The 21,162-nt window shown below is 37.2% G+C and overlaps 2 protein-coding genes across 2 annotated transcripts; one reads left to right on the forward strand and one right to left on the reverse strand.

Moving 5' to 3' along the window:
* Positions 1-3,748: 3,748 nt before the first annotated feature.
* On the reverse strand, positions 3,749-5,584 carry LOC145691846 (uncharacterized). Its single transcript, XM_081767161.1, has one exon. The coding sequence runs from the start codon at positions 5,225-5,227 to the stop codon at positions 4,343-4,345; it is 885 nt and encodes a 294-aa protein (XP_081623287.1). The 5' UTR covers positions 5,228-5,584; the 3' UTR covers positions 3,749-4,342.
* Positions 5,585-8,605: 3,021 nt separating this feature from the next.
* On the forward strand, positions 8,606-20,934 carry LOC145693241 (uncharacterized). The gene is made up of 3 exons (XM_081769048.1): positions 8,606-9,099; positions 15,685-16,474; positions 18,978-20,934. Exons 1-3 carry the CDS (start codon positions 8,990-8,992, stop codon positions 20,931-20,933), a joined length of 2,856 nt encoding a protein of 951 aa, XP_081625174.1. The 5' UTR covers positions 8,606-8,989; the 3' UTR covers position 20,934.
* Positions 20,935-21,162: the final 228 nt, after the last annotated feature.

Raw genomic sequence — 21,162 nt, forward strand, 5'->3', positions numbered from 1 at the left:
TTAACTTGTAAGTCAACATCTCATACAGCATCAGAGTTAAAAAGAGACATAAAGCCCGAAACTAACAATTAAATTAGACCTAATGATAAATTGAAGAAGTGTCAAATTTCCGAATTGTTATTTACATTGTCTCGTATTTTCACATTGATAGACATACTTGTTAGTGTTGTTCAGGAAACATTATTATTATTATTATTATTATTATTATTATTATTATTATTATTATTATTATTATTATTATTATTATTATTATTATTATTATTATTAAAATATTATGCAAAGGCTTGGACCATTCCTAGTGCACAGGCAGGGTTTTGACGTGTGCCTATTGGGGTCGCAGTGGCTCAGTAGTGCTTGAGGTCTCTCTGGTGCGTGGGGTCTTCGGTTTGATCTCAGCTCGCTCCAAGGGAGCTTTGTGGTGGACAAATACGCTGTAAATGGGTTTTCTCGGAGTTCTTCCGATTCCCCTCACTTTCTTCATTCCACCATTTCATTCATTCTCATCCTTACTGTCTCCTTTAGCCTACAGGCCAGGCGTAAAATTGAAAGATTTCATTTGATTTGATTTCGACGTGTACCTCGACTTTCTCGTTGCTAAACGTCTCGCAAATGAACATTTACTGTAGTTTAACGTCTACATGTTTGTTTGGTAGGCTAGAGAAGACTCATGATTAGCGAAAGTGAATTACAGTGGAGTCCCGCTAATCCGAACTAATTGCGACCGAACCCTGTTCGGATTAGCCGGAATAACAGTAAAATCGCGGTTTGAAGCGGGTGAACTGTTCTATTGTGTTGTAATACATACCGTATAGTATTTTAAAACATGTTAGCGATAAAGGAGAGGTGGTGTCATAAGCAGACGGAGCAGCAGCGCTTGACCTAGCACTAAGATACTTATAACCACAGGCTACTGCTACACCTACCAATATAATGTTTATGAGACGATGGCGAACCTATGCGTTGTCGAATAGACACTCTTCACTGCGACTAAAGACAATAATTGAGTTCATGTCTTGTCACAAGTAATAATAAGTAATAATAAGTATGGTACTATAGTAGATACTAGTACAATATTAGTACTGTACACTACCAGTATTGTAGGTTCAGTTTTATGTTACAGTACAGTACTTTCTCTACTACATTACTGTATTTTACTCATGCTAAACCTATAAGTTTTAATATTGTATGGTACGTACTGTATTCTATTTGGTCTAGGAATTAATTCGTGCGGTTGGTACGCACACATTGAAGCTGTAGTACAAACACAAAATACATAAATACCTTAAGAAAAATATTGTCCATCGCTAGCCACCACTTTCGCCCATCTGTCAGGCAATGTACGGATTCCGTGGCGAAAGAAGTCCTCATCCTTGGAAGCGATCCAGTCAGAGACCCATGTTTCGATATCTTCTGAAGAAGTAAACCGCTGTCCAATCAAATCGTTGTTCATGCAATCGAACAAGTAGTAGTCCGAAGGAGCAACGTCTGGTGAATACGGCGGGTGGGGTAAAACTTCCCATCCGACATTTTCTAAATAGGTTTTGACCGGTTTTGCGACATGTGGGCGAGCGTTATCATGTTGAACAATAAGTTTATCATGTCTGTTCTCCCATTCTGGTCGTGTTCTGGCCAGAGCTTGCTTCAAACGCATTAATTGTCGTCGATAACGTTCTCCATTCATAGTTTCACCCGGTTGCAGCAGCTCATAATACACCACACCTTTCATATCCCACCATATGCACAGCATAACCTTTGCACAGTAAATATCTCGTTTTGGTTGTGATGAACCTGGTTCACCTGGTTCACCTAGTTTCACCCAGGCCTTTTTTCGTTTAGGGTTCTCGTAATGGATCCACTTCTCATCACCCGTAATAATTCGATGCAGAAACCCCTTTCTGCTCTGTCGTTGAAGCAGCAATTCGCAAATGGTTTTTCGTCTTTCAACGTCTCTGTCTTTCAATTCATGTGGAACCCAATGTGACATCTTTTGAATCATTCCCATGGCTTTCAAGCGTTTGGAGACTGTTGTTTGATCAACGCCTAATGCTGCTGCAAGTTGTTCCTGCGTTTGACACGAATCCTGCTCGAGCAATGCTGTCAATTCTTCGTCTTGAAATTTTTTTGGCTGTCCAGCTCGCTCTAGGTCTGCCAAGCCGAAATCACCACTTCTAAACTGTGCAAACCACTTCTGACACGTTCGCTCAGCTAGAGCATGGTCACCATACACTTCCACCAAAATACGATGACTTTCAGACGCACTTTTCTGCATGTTAAAGTAATGCAGCAGGACACCCCGCAAAAACACTTTATCAGGCACATATTGCGCCATGTTCACTTAACTACAAACTGGTGTTGTTGACGCTTTAATCCACTGCCCTATACTACGAACGATACGCGATGACAGGGGTTTGCAACACATGTGTGGATACACGGAACTGTGGGACGCTCCGTTCGTTGCGCCATCTCTTGTCCACCCGCACGAATTAATTCCTAGACCAAATATTTCAAACTTTGTGTACTTGTCGTAATGTGGCTTAAGTCCTAAATACAGTTTAGAGAAACTGTATTTAACGAAAGTTTTCTACGAAAACATGCACCCATTTTTATCCTTTTAGATATTATTTTTCCTAAAACTGCGTATTTTCGCATCAAAAATAAATAAATAAATACAATTTTTCTCCTGAAATGTTCGGATTAAACGTGTTCGAATTAGCGAGACTCCACTGTATTATGAAAAAAATAATGGCATGAAGAAAGTGCCTGAAAATTAATTGATTAGTGTTCCGCTTTTTTTTGATTAAAGAGACATATTTTAATTCTATTTTCGGTGTAGTCTAGTTTGAATCCCACTTTTCATATACTTTTTTTTTAATGCTGAAAAAGAAGTTAAGCTCCAACAAACCAAACCAAATCGATTTTTTTTTTTTTTTTTTTTTTTTTACACAAGACATCTTATTTTAAAGAATGGTCAATATAAACACACACACATTGAACCAGAAGTCATGACCATTTATTGGAAAATAAGCTTCTAAGTGTATAAAATAATGACGATTTCTTAATGGATTGCTGCATGACCCACTGAGACACATTTTGATGTATTTGTTTTCGAATCATCCGCATTAATCTCAACGTTAAAATAATATGAACTAATAGAAAACCATAACATTTGTAATAGTCTCTTGTAAGAAAAGTAGCTAAATATCAGAATATTTGTCACAGATATTTGGGAGAGATGTAACTGAAAAACACGATATTATTTGTTAAGTCTATTTGAAAGATATAACTGAAATTTAGGATATTGGAAGGAATGTAACTGGAAATCAAGATATTTATTAAGTATGTTGAAAGGAATTAACTGCGTATCAGGATATTTGAGTCTCTATTTGGAAATGTAAGTGGAAAACAAAATATTTGCTAAGTATCTTGGAAGAAACGTAACTAAAATTCAGGAAATTCGAAGAAATGTATCTGTAAACGAGGTTGCTAAGTCTACTGGAAGAAATGTAACTGAAAATCAGGATATTTATTAAATTTCTCAGAAGGCATGCAATTAAAACGCAGGATATTTGTTAAGGCTCTTGGAAGAAATATAACTGGAAAACAGAATACCGGTACTTGTACTTTTTTTTTTCTAAAGACTCTTGAAAGGAATGTATAAATCAAAATATTCATTAAGACTCTTTAAAAAAACGTGGTTAAAAGAAAATTTTAAACAGATGCTTCTTACTACTAATTTTTAATACGTACCAGTGAGGAAAGAAACTAATATGAACACTACAGTAATTGAGTGGATGTGTCCTCGATTCTTTTTCCATTAGAGCTTGCTTTAACTAGCACATTTACTAGTGCTTTTAAAATCAGAATAATTTCATATTCGAATATTTGAACCGTGGTTCGAATATTCTTTTTTCGAACATAAAAATTACTCAAACAATTGTTGAAATGAATATACGAATAACGGGAAGAAAATTATTCAATTATTCACGTAGCGAATATTAAATATACTCTAATTATTCACATAGCTTTAAGAGCACTAGTTATCGATGTTTAATATAGGCTTACTGTTGGCAGAATGCTCTAATATTAATATAGGAAGCACTTCAAGAAATGAAAGAGCTAATTAGAAAATCAGAGATCTTTTTGTCCTTTTGCTTGTGAAAAAAATTACGACATACACTTAAAAATGCACAACACCAAGATCATAATGAAGATTATATGTACAAAACTGAATATACTTGCACGTATTAAATTGAAATAAAATTCACTGTCACTTCACATGTACTGTCATAAATGTAGATATGTGCTTCACAAACTAAAATAACATAAAATAAAGTGTAAACACTTATGTGAGGATGACAGATTGTGGTGGTAGTCGAATGTCCTGAGGTGATACTTCAGGGTATGTCGCTCTATACGATGATGGAAGAAATGGACCACGTGGAAAAGGAGCACTAAATGCAGCTGACTGTACACTGACTGTTGATTGGGGAGACGTGTATAGGGAAGGTAAAGCACTTTGATGACTGTAAATACTGGTCGCTATCGACGAGGAAATAGTTGGTGAGGACGGTCGTGGTTTTAGCACTTCCATGAGAGATGGGAGAGGTTCTGAAGTTTTTGGATGCACCCCTCCTGCATTGCTGCTACTGTTAAACTGTCCATTAGCCATCAATGTTAAAGACACTGGGGAGAACAAAGAGCGAAACTTATCCGCTTCTAACAATGAAGACCCTGTTGGTCTTGATCCAATGCCATCTTGTTGGGTCACTGTTGCAGATGATACCACAGAACTGTTAGCACTTATTGATGGTGGTGGTAACGAAGACACTGAGAAAGCATTGCTGTATAAACCTCTAGAAAGTGTTCCTAGAGGATCTAACGGAGATGGTGTTAAATATGAGAGGGAAGAATACGGATAGGAAATTTCCTTTTTTCCTGTTGAGGCAGATTTAGGCTTCCTTCTTGGTCTGTATTTATAATCCGGATAATCCTTCATGTGCTGTGCTCTCAAGCGTTTAGCTTCATCAATGAACGGACGTTTCTGCAATTCGGATAGTTGCTTCCATTCTGCACCCAATCTTTTCGATATCTCTGAATTATGCATCTTCGGATTTTCCAAAGCTATTTTCCGTCTCTGAATCCGTGACCAAACCATGAAAGCGTTCATTGGTCTTTTAATGCGGTCATCAATCGACGGCGATTTACCGGTTGGTAGTGATACCTCCATCTATGTTTGATAAACGTTTGTTTGGGTCAGCAACACACAACAAAATATCTAGTGACACAAACAAGTGTGTGTGCAACAACTGTAACTGTGTTAACAATGAGCTGTTGTGGAATGCTACCCTTGCTTGACATCCAAGGACGAAACCAAAAAAGCTCCTATTATTGTACAGGAAATAGAATGACGTCATTTGGGGATTGCTTCCTATGTAACTTTAAACTCTCTCGTTATAAAAGAAAATAAGAATAGTGATAAAATTGTTACAGTAAAGTGTTATTATCAACTTGTGACAATAAGGAGAACAAGAAAACAAATCTTTGTAATCTTAATAGAAAAATCAAAGTTAGTTTGATTGAAACTGCAAAATTGTTGGGAAAAAACAATGGATCCTTTTAGGAGGTGACAATAAAATAGATTTTCAAAAAGAACGAAGAAAAACACACACACACACACACAAACGCATAATGAATACAAAGGGCTACGAGAGGAATTCTATTGTTGCCAGCAATGAAACATTAATGATGTCACAGGATATGAGATCCAATCAGGTTGCGAGGTGGAAAAAAATCGCCCGCCCATCTATTACAATGGAAACATGAATGGCGGAAAGAATAACTTTATCCAGTTACCACTGCTGAACGTGCCTGACATCTAGTGGTCGTTTCTGAAACTAGCTGCAAAAGAGCAACCAAAGATTTTTTTTTCCCACTGAAGATGAAGTTAGGCAACTTAAGAGATCCCTACTTAAAATATACTTCGCGATTGAGATTAGTGTAATCAATAGAATTATTATTATTGTTTATTACTACTTGTTACGCCCGAGCCTTCAGTCCGCTATACGCTATAGCTTAAAATCGTGCTAATTTAGAAGCTCTAATTGTTTATATATATATATATATATATATATATATATATATATATATATATATATATATATATATATATATATATATATATATATATTTTTTTTTTTTAAAGTTTGCCTACAACCAACGAATGTGTGGTCATAAATGCTCACCGACTCCAACAAAAGTGCTAAAATAGAATACAATAAAAGTACGAAAAGGAGAAAACAATAATAATAAAGCACTTAAAAAAAGAAAATGATTGATTAAAATTATCTATAAAAAAACAAGTCTGTGCCAAGCTGAAGAAATTCATGCCTGTTTGTCCTATTTGGAAATAATTACATTCAAACGATCAAATAGGTTTCAGTCGGAAGGAATTAAATCATCACAATAGTCATAAATCGTCAGAATTACTGGCACGTAGTATTGTCCACGATGCGATATTATACAAGAAATAAGATGTTCTCATCTCGTCTCACTAATTTTGTCGAAGTATAGTCTCAATTCTTGAAGGGTCTCGTCTCGATTTTCGAAAAACTTTTTCGTCAACTCTCAAAAATGGGTGATATCAATAAAACGGAGAAGTTACTCATTACGCCCAATTTTGAAGTAGTTACTCGCATTGGTATCAATAAAAAGAGAACTGAGCACTAGTCGTCTCGGCTGACCTCGGAGAAGCCCCGCCCTTTTGAAGTAACCACACCTCTATTCTCGAGCCGAGTAACTACTACGCGTTTGATATCAATAAAAATCAAAGACTCCTCTGTGATGCTAGTAACTTCTCCAAATTTGTGGAGCAAGCTAAATAGGTGACTCCGTGCGAAATATGGCAGAGTATATGATTGTTTTACTACGTAGAAAAATTTATAAACTGCATAGAAATGTTGGAAATGGAGATTACAAAAAGCATTATAAGTTTATGAAAGAAAATGTAGTGATTAGCACAACATTTTTTAAGGAGAATCAACCGAAATTCGGGGTGGTGGACTACGTAATGATGAAAAGATGCGGGTTTTCTTCAAGGGCGCCGATCCTGTGGGGGCCCGAGCCCCCCAAAGCTCAAGTGGGCCCCCTATTGTATTTATGAATATACAATACTAGCAGCGTTCACCCCGCTTCGCTGCGGTCACCCCGGAACGCAATAAACTTTGTTACTTAGATAATTTTTACTTTTTCGCTTTCAAGTGATATGATAAAAACCATAGAAGATTGCAGTAAATCTTAACATTATATCGCCTGTCATTTATGTTAACCCGCCCCGCTTCGCTGCGGTCATCCCGGTGCTGGCATATTGTAAAAGTGTCTGTAAAAATAAGCAAATCAATTAAAAAATTTTAAACAGAAGATTCAAGCTATTTTCCGCTGTATATCGCCTGTCATTTATGTTAACCCGCCGAGTGACACGGTCATGCGGGTTGCATATAAATACGTTTATTTTTACCTATGATGAACTAATAACAAAGGATTTGTACGTTATGGACACTTGAATGGTCAATTATCTCAAGACACTGGTAATTAAAAATTAAAGTGATATGATAAAAACCATCTAGGGTCCAAATCCTAATAACCCCCCAAAAATGAAAGAAATTGGTTCAGCCGTATTAGCGTGATGAGCGGACAAAGGATTTTGTACGTTCTCTTTTATATATATAGATTTGGCATAATTAGAGTGCAATTTGTCTTATAATCCCGATATATATACCTTCTGCATCTGAATGCCCTCTCCCCCCAAATTTACAGAGAAATCGGTGCCCTTGGTTTTCTTGCGTTACGTGAGTGATCCGGGATTCCAGGTCGGAATGTCAGGGGATTCTGGTGTGGCTCAAAGTACTGTCTATGACTACCTGAAAATGGATTGTTCCCGGAAGTGTGCGTAATATACAAACAGCAAAGGCAGAGTGGCAAGAACAATATACATTTCCGGGTGCTATCGGAGCACTTGATTATATACAAGTGGCATTAAAGAAACCTAGTATTTTGGAGAGTAATACGTTAATAGGAAGAGCTATTTCGTGGCTAAGCGCTTAGCGTACATGCCTTTGGCATAGGAGACCCGCGTTGGATTCCCGGCAGGAGCTCATGTGGTTTGGATTCCACGTTAATCAGTGGGTTCTGTCTCATATAGGCACGCTACTGAAAAGGACGTTAAACTAATAATCAACTCAACTCAACGTTGATAGAAAGGGTGTATACATGAGAATGTATTTTGTTTATGTCAAGGCGAAAGGAGACACGTATGGTGTGGAAAATGCAATCAGATGGACGTGATTTATGACGTGGGTGGCTGGACTTTTTTAAAAAGAAAACAAAGGAGCCAAGTGTCTGATTTCGTTCTTAAGAGGACTCCATACCTCCACAAAAACGCGCAGAACAGACCTTCCGTTTTGAACATTTTTCTCAGTTACGACTAAAGATAGAAGTATGGAGTTTTTTTTATATTCTTCACAAAACATGTCGGCACATATCCTTCAGAACAAAAATTTAAAAATTTTCATCCTTAATGAGTAAATTTGGTATAAAAATGGGGAATAAACGTCATTTTCACATGCAATTATCTCCAGAACCCCACATGCTAATAAAAATCCGTTTTGAAGGAAATGTGCATTGATCTTTGCACTTGACATTCGCACTATAACTTGTAAAGTCAGTTTTGATATATCGATACTGTACGTGGAAAACGAAACCCTTGTAACAGCGTAAAGTTTCTCTGCACTGTAGCGACATCTTGTGCTTAAAGTTCGACAGGGCCTAAGCCCCACCCACAGTAGAATTCGGAGGGATACAATAAAGTAGTTCGCGAGGGAAGATCCGCATGCGACGTCTGCTGGCAAGGGAAAGCAGCATTATTGTGTGTATTGTGTGACAGGTGTAACATTTTTTGACGTGTGCATTTCAAGAGTTTACTGAAGTCCCCAACATGAAGCCAAGGAAGAAAGCAGGGATGTATCTACATGAGCGCAGAAGCAAGGCGAAAATAAGAAAGAAGGGGTTCATTCTGCAACAATGGAGACGAGAGAACATGCAAAGGTAATATTGTGTATATATATTCTAATAATATATTGTTCTATAAATCTATTCCAATAGTATATATATATATATATATATATATATATATATATATATATATATATATATATATATATATATATATATATATATATATATATATATATATATAGATAGATAGATAGATAGATAGATAGATAGATAGATAGATAGATAGATAGATAGATAGATTGATTGATTGATTCTAATTATATGTTGGTCGCTCTCTTCACATACTGGCTTTCGTTTCTTCCCAATCAGGTTCTTCTGCATTCAGACAAAAATTGCCACTCACACAAGCTTAAAACAAAAATTATTTTTCAAAGAGCTTCGGCTCGCTCTGATGGCAACTGTGTCGAAGCAATAACAATGGGTGTTACCAGATTCGTGAACCCAAATTCTCCGTTCGAAACACTGGCGTCACATGTCCTTCAATATTTGTAAAACCGTTTTCCACTCTCCCCCCAAGATTTGAGGTACATTAGGTTAAGTATGACGCAAAAGAGGCTCAACCATGTAGCAGTTTGCTACGTTCACAAAACAATGTTAGACAAAGTAGACATGGAAAAAGTAGCAAAAAAGTTTGTTTTAAATTCTGAAAAAAAGGTAGTTAGTTTTTGGCCCTATGAAGGTGAAGGTGGAGTAAACTATAAAGTAACTTTTTGTTCAGATAGGAAGCAGCAAAACGAGTTTAGTTTAGATAAACGATTTTCAACTAAATTTCTAACTGTACACTAGCAGAACCTGCGCTCTCCACACAGCACATCATTCACATACGAACATGAATCTCCTTGTCATTCCTTACAACATCTGTACATGTTCCTCTATAGACACAAGGAAGAACATCTTGATAAAAATAGGCAAGGGGTACCATAAAGGGGAGATTTTTTCAATATCTGGCACCGTTTGCAAAATTTGAGCCTACTTCCAGTTGAAAAATGAAATGAAATCTTCGTCCCACGTTTATGCCGGTTAGGCTAAAGGAGACGGTGATGATGAGTAATGAACGAAATGGTGGAATGAAGAAAGTGGGAGGAAGCGGGAGAACCCCGAGAAAACCCACGCACGCGGAATTTGCCCACCACAAAACTCACTTGGCGCGAGCTGGGAACGAACCAAGGACCCCATGCACCAGAGGTGAACGCTATACCACTGAGCTATTTTCAATTGGAGTTTCTAATTCATGTATGATCAGTGTTTTCTTCCTTCTTGCATGCAGTATATAATAAGCAAATACCTTACACATACAATTAATTATAATGTCAGTGATATATGCTGTTCATTGAACAAAACACTCCAAACAATAAAGACTCATCTTAGCCTAGAGAAATTGTTATCCTTCGGTTTTCATTATAATTTGGCCATAAAACAAACGCCTGAGATATTCAACCCCTGTATACAACTATGTTTTGTTGGAATGTGTAACTTATACGATATGATGCATTCTATATATTAAAATGCTAGGTCTGTATGTTTGTCTCCGAAGAAAAGTTTATATGTTTGTCTCCAATCCCTTCAACAATGCGCTCTCGGAAACAACAAGTGCTAGAAACGTGCCATTTTCACTAGTCGATTCCAAATTGTGTGTAGATTGTCCATTTCTAATTGAATATTTAGGAAACGTGACTGTTATTCTTTTATTACATTTTTAAGGGTGCACTGAAAGTGTTGAAATTATAAAAAAGTAAAGCATCATATCCTGTGAATTATACATTCCAACACAACATAGTTGTATACAAGGGTTGCAGTGTTGGGAAGTAAAGTAACGCAAGTAACGCAGTACTTGTAACGCGTTACTTTTTAAGTAACGTTTCCTAGTAACGCGTTACATCTTTTCCAAAGTAACTGTAACGGTAACGCGTTACAAATTTTTAAGTAACGTACCTAGTTTGCGTTACTTTTTCCGCGTTACATTTCAAATGAGTAACTACAATATATGTATACTTTTTTTCGGAAACAAATGTTTCTTTCCTGTAAGTGAATTTCTCAGAATGAAACAATCGAGCATGAACTACGTATGTCAGTGACCGACAGTCACAGACACACAGAGAACAGATAAGTTCGTAGTGCCACTTGCTGTTTTTTGAAGATAATAATAATAATAATAATAATAATAATAATAATAATAATAATAATAATAATAATTCGTAGTGCCACTTGCTGTTTTTTGAAGATAATAATAATAATAATAATAATAATAATAATAATAATAATAATAATAATAATAATAATAATAATAATAATAATAATAATAATAATAATAATAATAATAATAATATTAATAATAATAATAATAATAGCGGTAGTAATAGTAGTACGGAAAATTGAAGTCATATTTCTTTCACATTTTTAAAGTTTCGGACCTAAAAGTAACACGTTAGTAACGCGTTACTTTCGAAGTAAAGTAACAGTTACTTTTGGGGGCAAGTAACGCGTTACTAATGCGTTACATTTTAAGAGAAAGTAAAGTAACTTGTAACGCGTTACTTTTTTACAAGTAACTTACCCAACACTGAAGGGTTATATATCTCAGGCGTTCGTTTCATGGCCAAATGATAATGGAAAACGAAGGATAACCATTTCTCCAGGCTAAGATGAATATTTATTGTTTCGAGGTTTTTGCCCAATGAACACCATATATCACTGACATTATAATTAATTGTGTATGTAATGTATTTGCTTATTACATACTGCATGCAAGAAGAAAGAAGACACTGGTCATGCATGAATTAGAAACTTCAACCGGAAATAGGCTTAATCTTGCAGACGGTTCGAGATATTGAAAAAAATAATCGAAAAATCCCCCCTTTATGACAGCCCTTGCCAATTTTTGTCAAGACCTACTTCACTTGTGTCTGTAAAGAGACATGTACAGATATTGTGAGGAATGACAAGGAGCTTCATTCTCACACGTGAATGATGTGCTGTGTAGAGACCGCAGGTTCAGCTAGTTACTTTTTAAAATTTCAACGCTTCTAGTGTACCACTAAAAATTGTAATAAAGAAATAACAGACACCTTTATTTTAAATATCCAATTAGAACTGGACAATATACACAAAATTTGGAATCGACCAGCCAAAACGGCACGTTTCTAGCAGTTGTGATTTTCGAGATCTCATTGTCGAAAGGATTGGAGACAAACATATAAACCTCATGTAGCATTTTAATATATAGGTTGTTACGCCGCATTTACATTAGTTGTAGGCTTGTAGGCCTAAAACTTCTTCTCAAAACTTTATTTCTGAGTATTCACTTCACACTAGTTCTTATCATTGGTATCATTTAATTAAAATTATAAAACAAGGTTGAATTTTTCTGTTTGAATAAACAAACAAGCTGTAAAGTGTGTATGTGTGTTTTTTAGTAACGCATTTTAAAAAAACTGTCAAAGGTTAAAATTTTGAAAAAAAGAAGTCGTACATTGCATTTTAAAGCATTTTTGACTCAAAAAGCAAACAAAAACTTAAAATTTTTGTGTTTTATTTTCCGGGAAACGAACCCCAGACCCCACCTTTTCTGGTAGGTACTCTATACTCCAGTTCGCCCGGTAGTCTGTCTTCCCCAAAGTTTGTGCTGCTAACGCCAATATTTCAAAGACGTGAAATTTCACATCAGTATTTCCGGCCGAATAAAGAAATTGCACAAACATACACTGGCGCAAATCCCGAAGGGGGTGAGGGGGGCATGTCCCCTCCAATCTTGGAACTGGGGGGACTGCCCCCCAATAATCCGATGTGAAATCTGTATTTTGGAGAGAAATGTGATGATTTGTTTCCGATTGCCACGAAATGGCTCAAATGTGTCGGCCTCCCAATGTTAAAGATGCATTGTTTTTCAACTTTATAAATATTTGGAACATCGCTATAAAAAAAAAAAAAAAAGAAAAAAAGATGGGAACGGTCTTACCCTCTCCCCCCAATGCTGATGACATATTTGCGCCGCTGCAAACATATATAATATGAGCTGCTTGCTACAAACTACAGATAATAAAGTACACTCTTAAAGAAACTTCGAATCTTCGAATTAAGCAGAATGCAGAAAGTTACAGACATCAATATAATAACACACAGTTTTATACCTAACACTACAGTAATACACAGTCTATTCTACCTTTCACCTTCAAACTATTAGTTTTATTCATCTCCCCATCAAGTAACAGTATAGCGATTCCATTAGCACGCGAAACATCTAGTATTATAGGGACCTAGCTTGTTTACCAGCGGGGGCTGAGGTAGAGGGGGAGAAATTTCAACATTTTTTCTACCTGACTCTTGCGACACTCCCTTATCCTTCTTCTATATGTCAGCGTTGCCAGGGGTAGAAAATTGTCACGTGAATGTCATTCTGAAGGGTTAGTGTGAGTTGGTTATTTGTTGAGTGCTGTTGTGGTTGCGGTTTTGTTGCTTATTATTTATTTGACAATGGCATCACAGCGTAAGAGAGGGCAAACTACACAGCGGGTGGTTATAAAATATAGAAGGTGAGTAATATGCAAAATGTACCCAAATACGGTAATTGCTTATGCAAATTTGTAAACGACGAGTTTTTTTTTTTTTTTTTTAATCTTTTGGTAGGGATTGCCTAATTTGCATAAACTCTTTGAATTAAGTGAGTATTAGGTAATTTTTTTTACAACGTACTGGCAATCCTGCCCAGGACCGTCAAGAGGCCATTTCTTGGTTACGGGGGTGGGGCACCTGTCGGTCAAATCTGAATTCCTCAGCCTCGAATTAAAGCGAGACCCCTATAATACTCATCTTTCATTTCTATCCTGTTCATTGACCTTGCATTGTCCGTGTGCTGTAGGAAGAGTATGAAGGAAGTTGAAGATCCACCCGTGATCTCCATCTCACACACAAACAGAGAAAGAGGGGAGAAGCACATTCATAGAGGAAAATGTGCATTTCAGTGAAGGAAACAATTTCCCGTTTACTGGTTATTTTAAAGGAAACCACGCAATCCCACCAGTGCTATAAATATACTGGTATACCTGCAAATGCTATTTTATCACGAAACGTCCAGCCTGCGACTCAATGATATGTATAGAACTAGTCCCTTCACATTCCTTTCTTCTAGAGATCACACATACAAGTAACGAGTGTATGTAAAATTAGAAATGAGATGATGAAAGTATTACTAAATTAGTCATTGAGTCGCCGACCCACAGGCAAGACGTTTAATAATAATAATAATAATAATAATAATAATAATAATAATAATAATAATAATAATAATAATAATAATAATAATAATAATAATAGTATTAAGGTTCTGAGAATGTAAGTCCTTTCGTTTTAGACAATCAGCCATACTTCAAAGTTTGTCAGATTGAATATATGTCAAGGTTATTTGTCTATGCCCAAATTACCTTCATTGTTGCACCTTTAGGAGGCGTTTTCACCCTCTCCCCTCGACCGATTTTCTTCCCCACGAACTCGACTTGTCATTTGACCTAATTAACAATCTGTAGAAGTTTCATTTGATCGATTCACGCGTTCGGAAGTCATCGTGAGACACACACAAATAGACAACACAAATGCCGAGCATTTCACCTAAGAGATTTCATTTCTATAATAATAATAATAATTATGTTAGAAGTTCAGACAACATTGTGGCAAAACGATGGGAAGACCAGAGATGTTCCTGGTTCAAGTCTAATCCTATCTATCATGTTTCGGATTTCGAATGCCAATGTAAGGGTTGTTTCATCTGTAAATCCTTTGTCCCAATATATTTCATAGACCTTGTAGATTATATAGTAGTTTTCAAAATAAGTTCAGAACATTTGAGGTTGAGGGTGACCGGTGACCTTATAGGGCCATGTGTGGTATTGTACTGATCTAATAATGATGTATTACTGTACAAATACTGTACTACTGTACAAATACTGTAACTTTCGTTTGAATAAAGTAAAAGCATTGTACTCATTTTTAAGTGCTTTATCTGAAAATTAATAATGACATTTACCTCGAGAAAGATCAGAAAGAAGGGGAATCAATTTTGTCGGCATGTTTTTAATTGTTGCATGGCACAATATTTTCTAGATTCTGTATTACAAAAAATGTTTATTTTCTTTATTTTACGAATTCATGTTGCACATATTGATTTGACCTCACTTTTCTTAGTGTTTTCGATATTGTTTGTCCTATAAACACTGAAGTAACAATATGATTTTCTAGTGTTATAGAGGAGCCAACAAGAGAAGGTCTCTGACAGCTCGTAATGACGTTGCTACTACTCACGTGTCAAGGCTTTTTCGGTACTACCTAATGCCAATTTAATTAGTGGTGTAAGACAGAGTAACAGTAGTTGATAACAGTAGCACCAAAGTTGGGGCTGCATTTTTCCTCCGCATGAGCTAAGAAACTTCAGAGAACATCTTTTGTTGGCCCTGCTATAGTTTATTGGTTTCCTTTTCTACATGAGGGCAACCCTAAGGAAGTAAAGGCGTCTGAGTGTAGTGCTGACCTTTTCAGAAAATGACTAAATAACTTATAAAATAAAACATTTAACTGTAATTCTGTGCAAATGCACATGGAAAATTACATTTTTCTATGCTTTCGTAGGGTACTGGAGGAGAAGAAGACCGCTACTCAACAAAGCTGTATCCCTGAAGTGAGCAACGGTGATGAAGCTACTTCTGAGAAAGGAATGGGGGAAATTGGACATGAGGAGGCACCACAATCAAGGGTATCGTTTGCTCTCTCGGTCAGCCAGCCACTTGAGGTGAACTCAGATAGAACAGATACGAGCAACCATGAGGAAAATATTGAAAATACAATGTGTATCGAGAGGAGCACACCCAACTCTGAGTATAGTTCGCCTAAAACATTGACTCTCTCTGGTCGTAGGTTTGTAGATATTGGTTATTTTATCAGCGAAATGCAAAGAATAAGTAATCATGAACCATTTGGATGCAACCTCAGTGATATGGACATTACTGGAGAAAACATAAAGGGATACAAATCCGATATTAAATTAAAATGTAGGATGTGCAACTTGGTTTCTACCGTGTCCACGCAGAACCCAAATTCAGTGAGAATGGATGTGAACACTGCAGCAGTTTGTGGTGCGATGGCAATTGGTGCAGGACACTCCCAGCTTCAGGAATTCAGTGCTGCTCTGGATATTCCGTCCATGTCTAATAAAACCTATGACAGATATCACGAGAAAGTTTGCGATGGATGGGAAGCAGCAGCAACGAGAGAGATGCAGGTAGCTGTGGATAAGGAGATCGCACTGGCTGTGGAGAGGGGAGACGTTGACAGCGAAGGAATGCCTCTCCTCACTGTGGTAGCAGATGGTAGTTGGGCAAAGCGTTCATATGGATGTAACTACAACTCCATGTCTGGCACGGTAAGTAGGGCTACAAGTAGACAGTAATATTGTTCAGTAGGTTGGAAGATTGCATTGAAATATAGCAGTGATGCTAGTAACCGGCGCCGAGTTTGATAAATTCCCTTGGGAGCACTAATATATATATATATCGATATATATATATATATATATATATATATATATATATATATATATATATATATATATATATATATATATATATATATATATATATATATATATATAATGAAATTTGTACAAACGGAACTCTGTCTTCATAGACTTAGATGTTTAATATTAAGATTTTAAAAATGGCATGTTATGCAGCATATAAAAATTGAATTGGCAAGCAAATTATTTTCAGAACGTTTCGTTTGGAGAAGTATTGCAACTCTGAGAGAATTACGCAAATTATCAATAAATCTTAAAATATTACCAGAAATTCAAATTTCCAGTTTCTCCTAGGATTTGAAATTTGATGAGGGATGACAGTTTATTGAGCGTGCAAAAAAAAAAAAAAAAAAACTGAATTAGCTATTAGAATATTTACAAAATGTCGAATCGTATTATTATATACTAAGTTAAAATTAAAAGGAAGAAATTAAAATAACTAGTCGCGGTAAATTTAAACGAGCCGGGAAATTTCAATTAAACGTTACACGAGACGGCACGGTCTCTGGTTTTCACGAAAGAGAATGTTCTGACCACAAGTTCCTTGGGTGCATGTCCCCATGCAGATAAGTCCTTGGGGCACACGCTCCTTTGCCCCCATGTGCTTGGCGCCAGTGATACTAGTGCTGATTGCAGATTGACACGCTACGTTACCCTATGTCCATCATACATAGGGGCAACGCAGTAATCACACGCACCATAAATATACAGTATGCGTTGATTTAGTAGCCAGCGTAACTAGGTGCAATTTCTCGCAGTATCTTCACCCAGTTGGTTGTATAGCGGTAGCGTCTCCTGTCAAGCAACTTTTGGTTAGGTCGAGCGTAGATACGAACGCTGCTCGGACCGACCGTCCTAACTGAGATTTTCCCTGGTTTTCCCCAGCCTCCCCACACAGTGGCGTATTTACAATTTTCTTTCGGGAGGGGCTTTGCTAACTTTCGTGGGGGACTTTGCCTGAAAATGTGAAAATTCTGCAAGATATTTCATATACTTTACTATAGTAAGTAAGATTTCGGGGGGGGCTTAAGCCCGGAAGCCCCCCCCCTAAATACGCCACTGTCCCCACATATCCCTCCTTGTGTCCCTTCCTTGAACTAATTATTGGGCGTACAAATTAGTTCTCTCCATTTTCAAAAAAAAAAAAAAAGAAAGAAAGAAAAAGAAAAGAAAGAAAGAAAAAAAGAAAAGAAAAGAAAGAAAAAAAATAGCTCTTGTTGTCATGAATGTTGGTTCCTAACTTGGATCGCCTCAAAGGACGAGATCTACTTTCGAGTTTGAATTCCAAAATTGCCTGAAAGGTGGGAAAAACTAGTAGCCAGCGATGGACACTACTTAAATTAATCTGTTCATTCCTGTTGAACAGAAATAAATGCATTTCTGACCACAAACAACGGGACCGAACTAATTTACACTAACAATAATAAATAACAAATATTCTCGCTGTATCAAGGCCATGATGATGTTAAGAACACGGCCATGATATCCATTCTGTGCGCTCCATTTATTGGAAAGTAACTGAATAAAATTTAATATGGAGTGGAGATATTCATTATCTAATCCATAGTTAGCATAAGTTAATAATAGGTATGTATGTAATTAAGCACAATTTCGTACATTTGAATATGTTATTATTTAGAATATGCTTTTCAAAGGATGTTTGGTATACTACGGTGGAATACCATTATTATTCCGTAGCTAAGAATACAGGAATTGCAAGTATTTAACATGGAATACACATATATTCATAATGTTTAATTCATATGAGCGGTCTGCGGATTCGTTTCATATACCAGAGGGTTGCGTTAATCTAGTACTATCTAGTATATCTTTTGAAGGTGAAAAACTTTGATTTGTGATAGGTTTGTGGTAGCATGCGTATCGAAGCATTGGCACCAGTCATTATACGTCATTTTCTTAACTATTACACAACCATCTATAAGGACTCGAAAGTACTAAATTTAAAATATTTTCAAATTATTTTTACGCTTCGAATTCGAGTTTGCAATTAGAAAAACGGGATCTTCCATTTGAGAAAACTTATGTTGCCCTTATTTTTACCGATTTAGCAAGATTTAATTTTAGCGACATATGTTAAGAAGCTTAAATTAATCTTTGTGTCATGCCTTACAAATGATTATCTAGTCCTATTGCTTTCTATTGAGAACTTTTTCTAACGATTACAGCCGCAGTTTACGGAAAAGCTACGTTTGTATTTATTAGCCCGTAAATGTGCACCTAAGATTTTAAATTGATATTTTCTTATATATGTACAAAATTCATAACGTATTTTATGTAATAATTGCAGATCTCTTCATGTAAAATAATTATATCTCACTGTGCTCCACAGGCTGCCATCGTCGGTTTCTACACCAAGAAGGTGCTGTTCCTCGGTGTGAGAAACAAGTACTGCACAATGTGCGCCAGGGCAGCTTCCAGGAGTGAGGAAGTACGGCCGCATCGCTGTTTCAAGAACTGGACGCAAACATCCACGAGCATGGAATCAGATATAATTGTGGAGGGCTTTAGAAGAAGCGAAGAACTGTACAATGTAAAGTATGCTACTCTTGTGGCTGATGGGGATTCTAGCGTATATGCAAAAATTCTGGAAGCGAGGCCTTACACCACCATTACAGTAGAAAAAGTAGAGTGTACCAATCACTTACTGCGGAACTATTGCAAGAAACTGAGACTAATCAGCACTGATGGCAAATTAAAGAATGTTAACCTCAGAAAAAAAATTGGTGCCAGCATCCTGAGGTTGCGAAGAGCAGTGACGAAGGCCGTGAAACATCGTGCTAGCCAGGATGGTTTGACCCCTTCTTCTCGACACACAGAATTATATAAAGATCTTCTCAACGGGCCAAGCCATGTGTTCGGGGAACATTTGCACTGCGTCGAGCGTGGCTACTTCTGCTCTGGAAGATCTGCAGAAGAAATTAATATTGTTCCGGAACTTAAGGCAGCTGGGTTGTACTCGCTAGTCATGGAAGCAGTTGGTCAACTAGCAATTCACTGCAGAAGTCTTCTCAAGAATTTAGACAGCAACCCTGTAGAACAGTTCAACTCCATAATAGCAAAGTTTCTTGGTGGCAAACGAGTAAACTATGGGTTAAAAAGGTCTTACATGGCTAGATGCTCCGCTGCTCTGGTTTCTTACAACACCCACACCCCACTCTATAGCCTACACAAACAAATGTGTGCCGAGAAAAGTCCAGGGGTTTACACGAAATTGTTAGAGTCAAGGCGAAAACGAAAGCTAAGTCTCTCGAAGAACCGGGAGCATCCCAGGAGCAGGAAGAAGTTGCGACTTGAGGATACGTCCGTTGGCAATAAACTTGACAAGGACTACGGTCCAAATGCCCAAAAACCAGATCTTCCGCCTGATGTCCTCCAGCAACGTTGTCAAGAATTCTTGCAGTCATTGGCACGCACAGAAGAGGAACGTCGAGAGCTAGAAAGGAGCACTGCAATGCAGAGGAACAGCGGGCTTTGGAAGCAGGAGAGGCGTAAGTTACTTACAGCATCTCATTTCGGTGTAGTGTGCAAGAGGAAGCCTCACACCGGGTGCGAGAAACTAGTTCAAACGTTACTCTATAGAGATTGGGACTCGGAGGCAATGCAATACGGTAGAGAAAAGGAAATTACAGCCATTGATCACGTAGAGAAGGCAGTGAACGTGACAATAACACGGTGCGGCCTGTTTGTTGATTCCACCATTCCGTATTTAGGAGCGTCACCAGACGGCCTGGTAGGTGAAGATGGCATTTTAGAAGTTAAGTGTCCCTTTTCTGTGAAGCATGTAACACCATCAGATGCCATAAGGACCAGAAAAGTAACTTTCTGGAAATTTGACAAGGACCTTAACACCAATACAGTAAACACCAACCACAATTACTACTACCAAGTGCAGGGACAACTTCATGTAACACGGAGGAGGTACTGTATCTTCGCTCTGTGGACACAGAAAGGTGTTAAAATCGAATATATCCAGAGGGATGATGAATTCTGGATGAAGAACATGGAAAAACAGCTACAACAATTTTATGTTGAGTGTCTGTTACCAGAACTTGTTGATCCGAGACACACGCGATCATTGCAAATCCGAAATCCCCCCAAGAATAATCGAAGCTCAAAACAGAAGAAAACCAAAGACATCAAAACCGAGGGTGAAAATTCAACAAGGGACTTATCAAGAGTAAGAATCTTGCTGAACGATGTATCAAAGCTAATTGAATTGGTTATTCATGACGAAGAAGGTGTCTATTGTAACTGCGTGGATAAAATTACCAACAAGACACAGTAAAGTACAAAACTTAATGGTACAGGATTGGACAGGTACAGAAAGGCCACTGAAGACGACGACATACAAGTAGATTTGCTCAAGGGATTAGGAGACAACGCAGTGAAAGCACTGACTTCACTTATTAACAAGATCTACCTGAGTGGAGAATGGCCAGGGGATTTTCTTGATGTTACAATGATTGCATTGCCCAAGAAAAATCAAGTAAAGAAGCGCAGCGATCACAGAACCA

Source organism: Thermobia domestica, chromosome 8 (genome assembly GCF_964235325.1).
Source record: "Thermobia domestica chromosome 8, izTheDome1.hap1.1, whole genome shotgun sequence".
NCBI lineage: Eukaryota > Metazoa > Arthropoda > Insecta > Zygentoma > Lepismatidae > Thermobia > Thermobia domestica.

Bases quoted from the DNA above. Each gene is read 5' to 3' on its own strand.
- LOC145691846 (XM_081767161.1), bottom strand. From the start codon at position 5,227: ATGGAGGTATCACTACCAACCGGTAAATCGCCGTCGATTGATGACCGC.
- LOC145693241 (XM_081769048.1), top strand. From the start codon at position 8,990: ATGAAGCCAAGGAAGAAAGCAGGGATGTATCTACATGAGCGCAGAAGC. The intron at 9,100-15,684 runs GTAATATTGTGT...ATGCTTTCGTAG, and splicing joins AGACGAGAGAACATGCAAAG to GGTACTGGAGGAGAAGAAGA. The intron at 16,475-18,977 runs GTAAGTAGGGCT...TGTGCTCCACAG, and splicing joins ACAACTCCATGTCTGGCACG to GCTGCCATCGTCGGTTTCTA.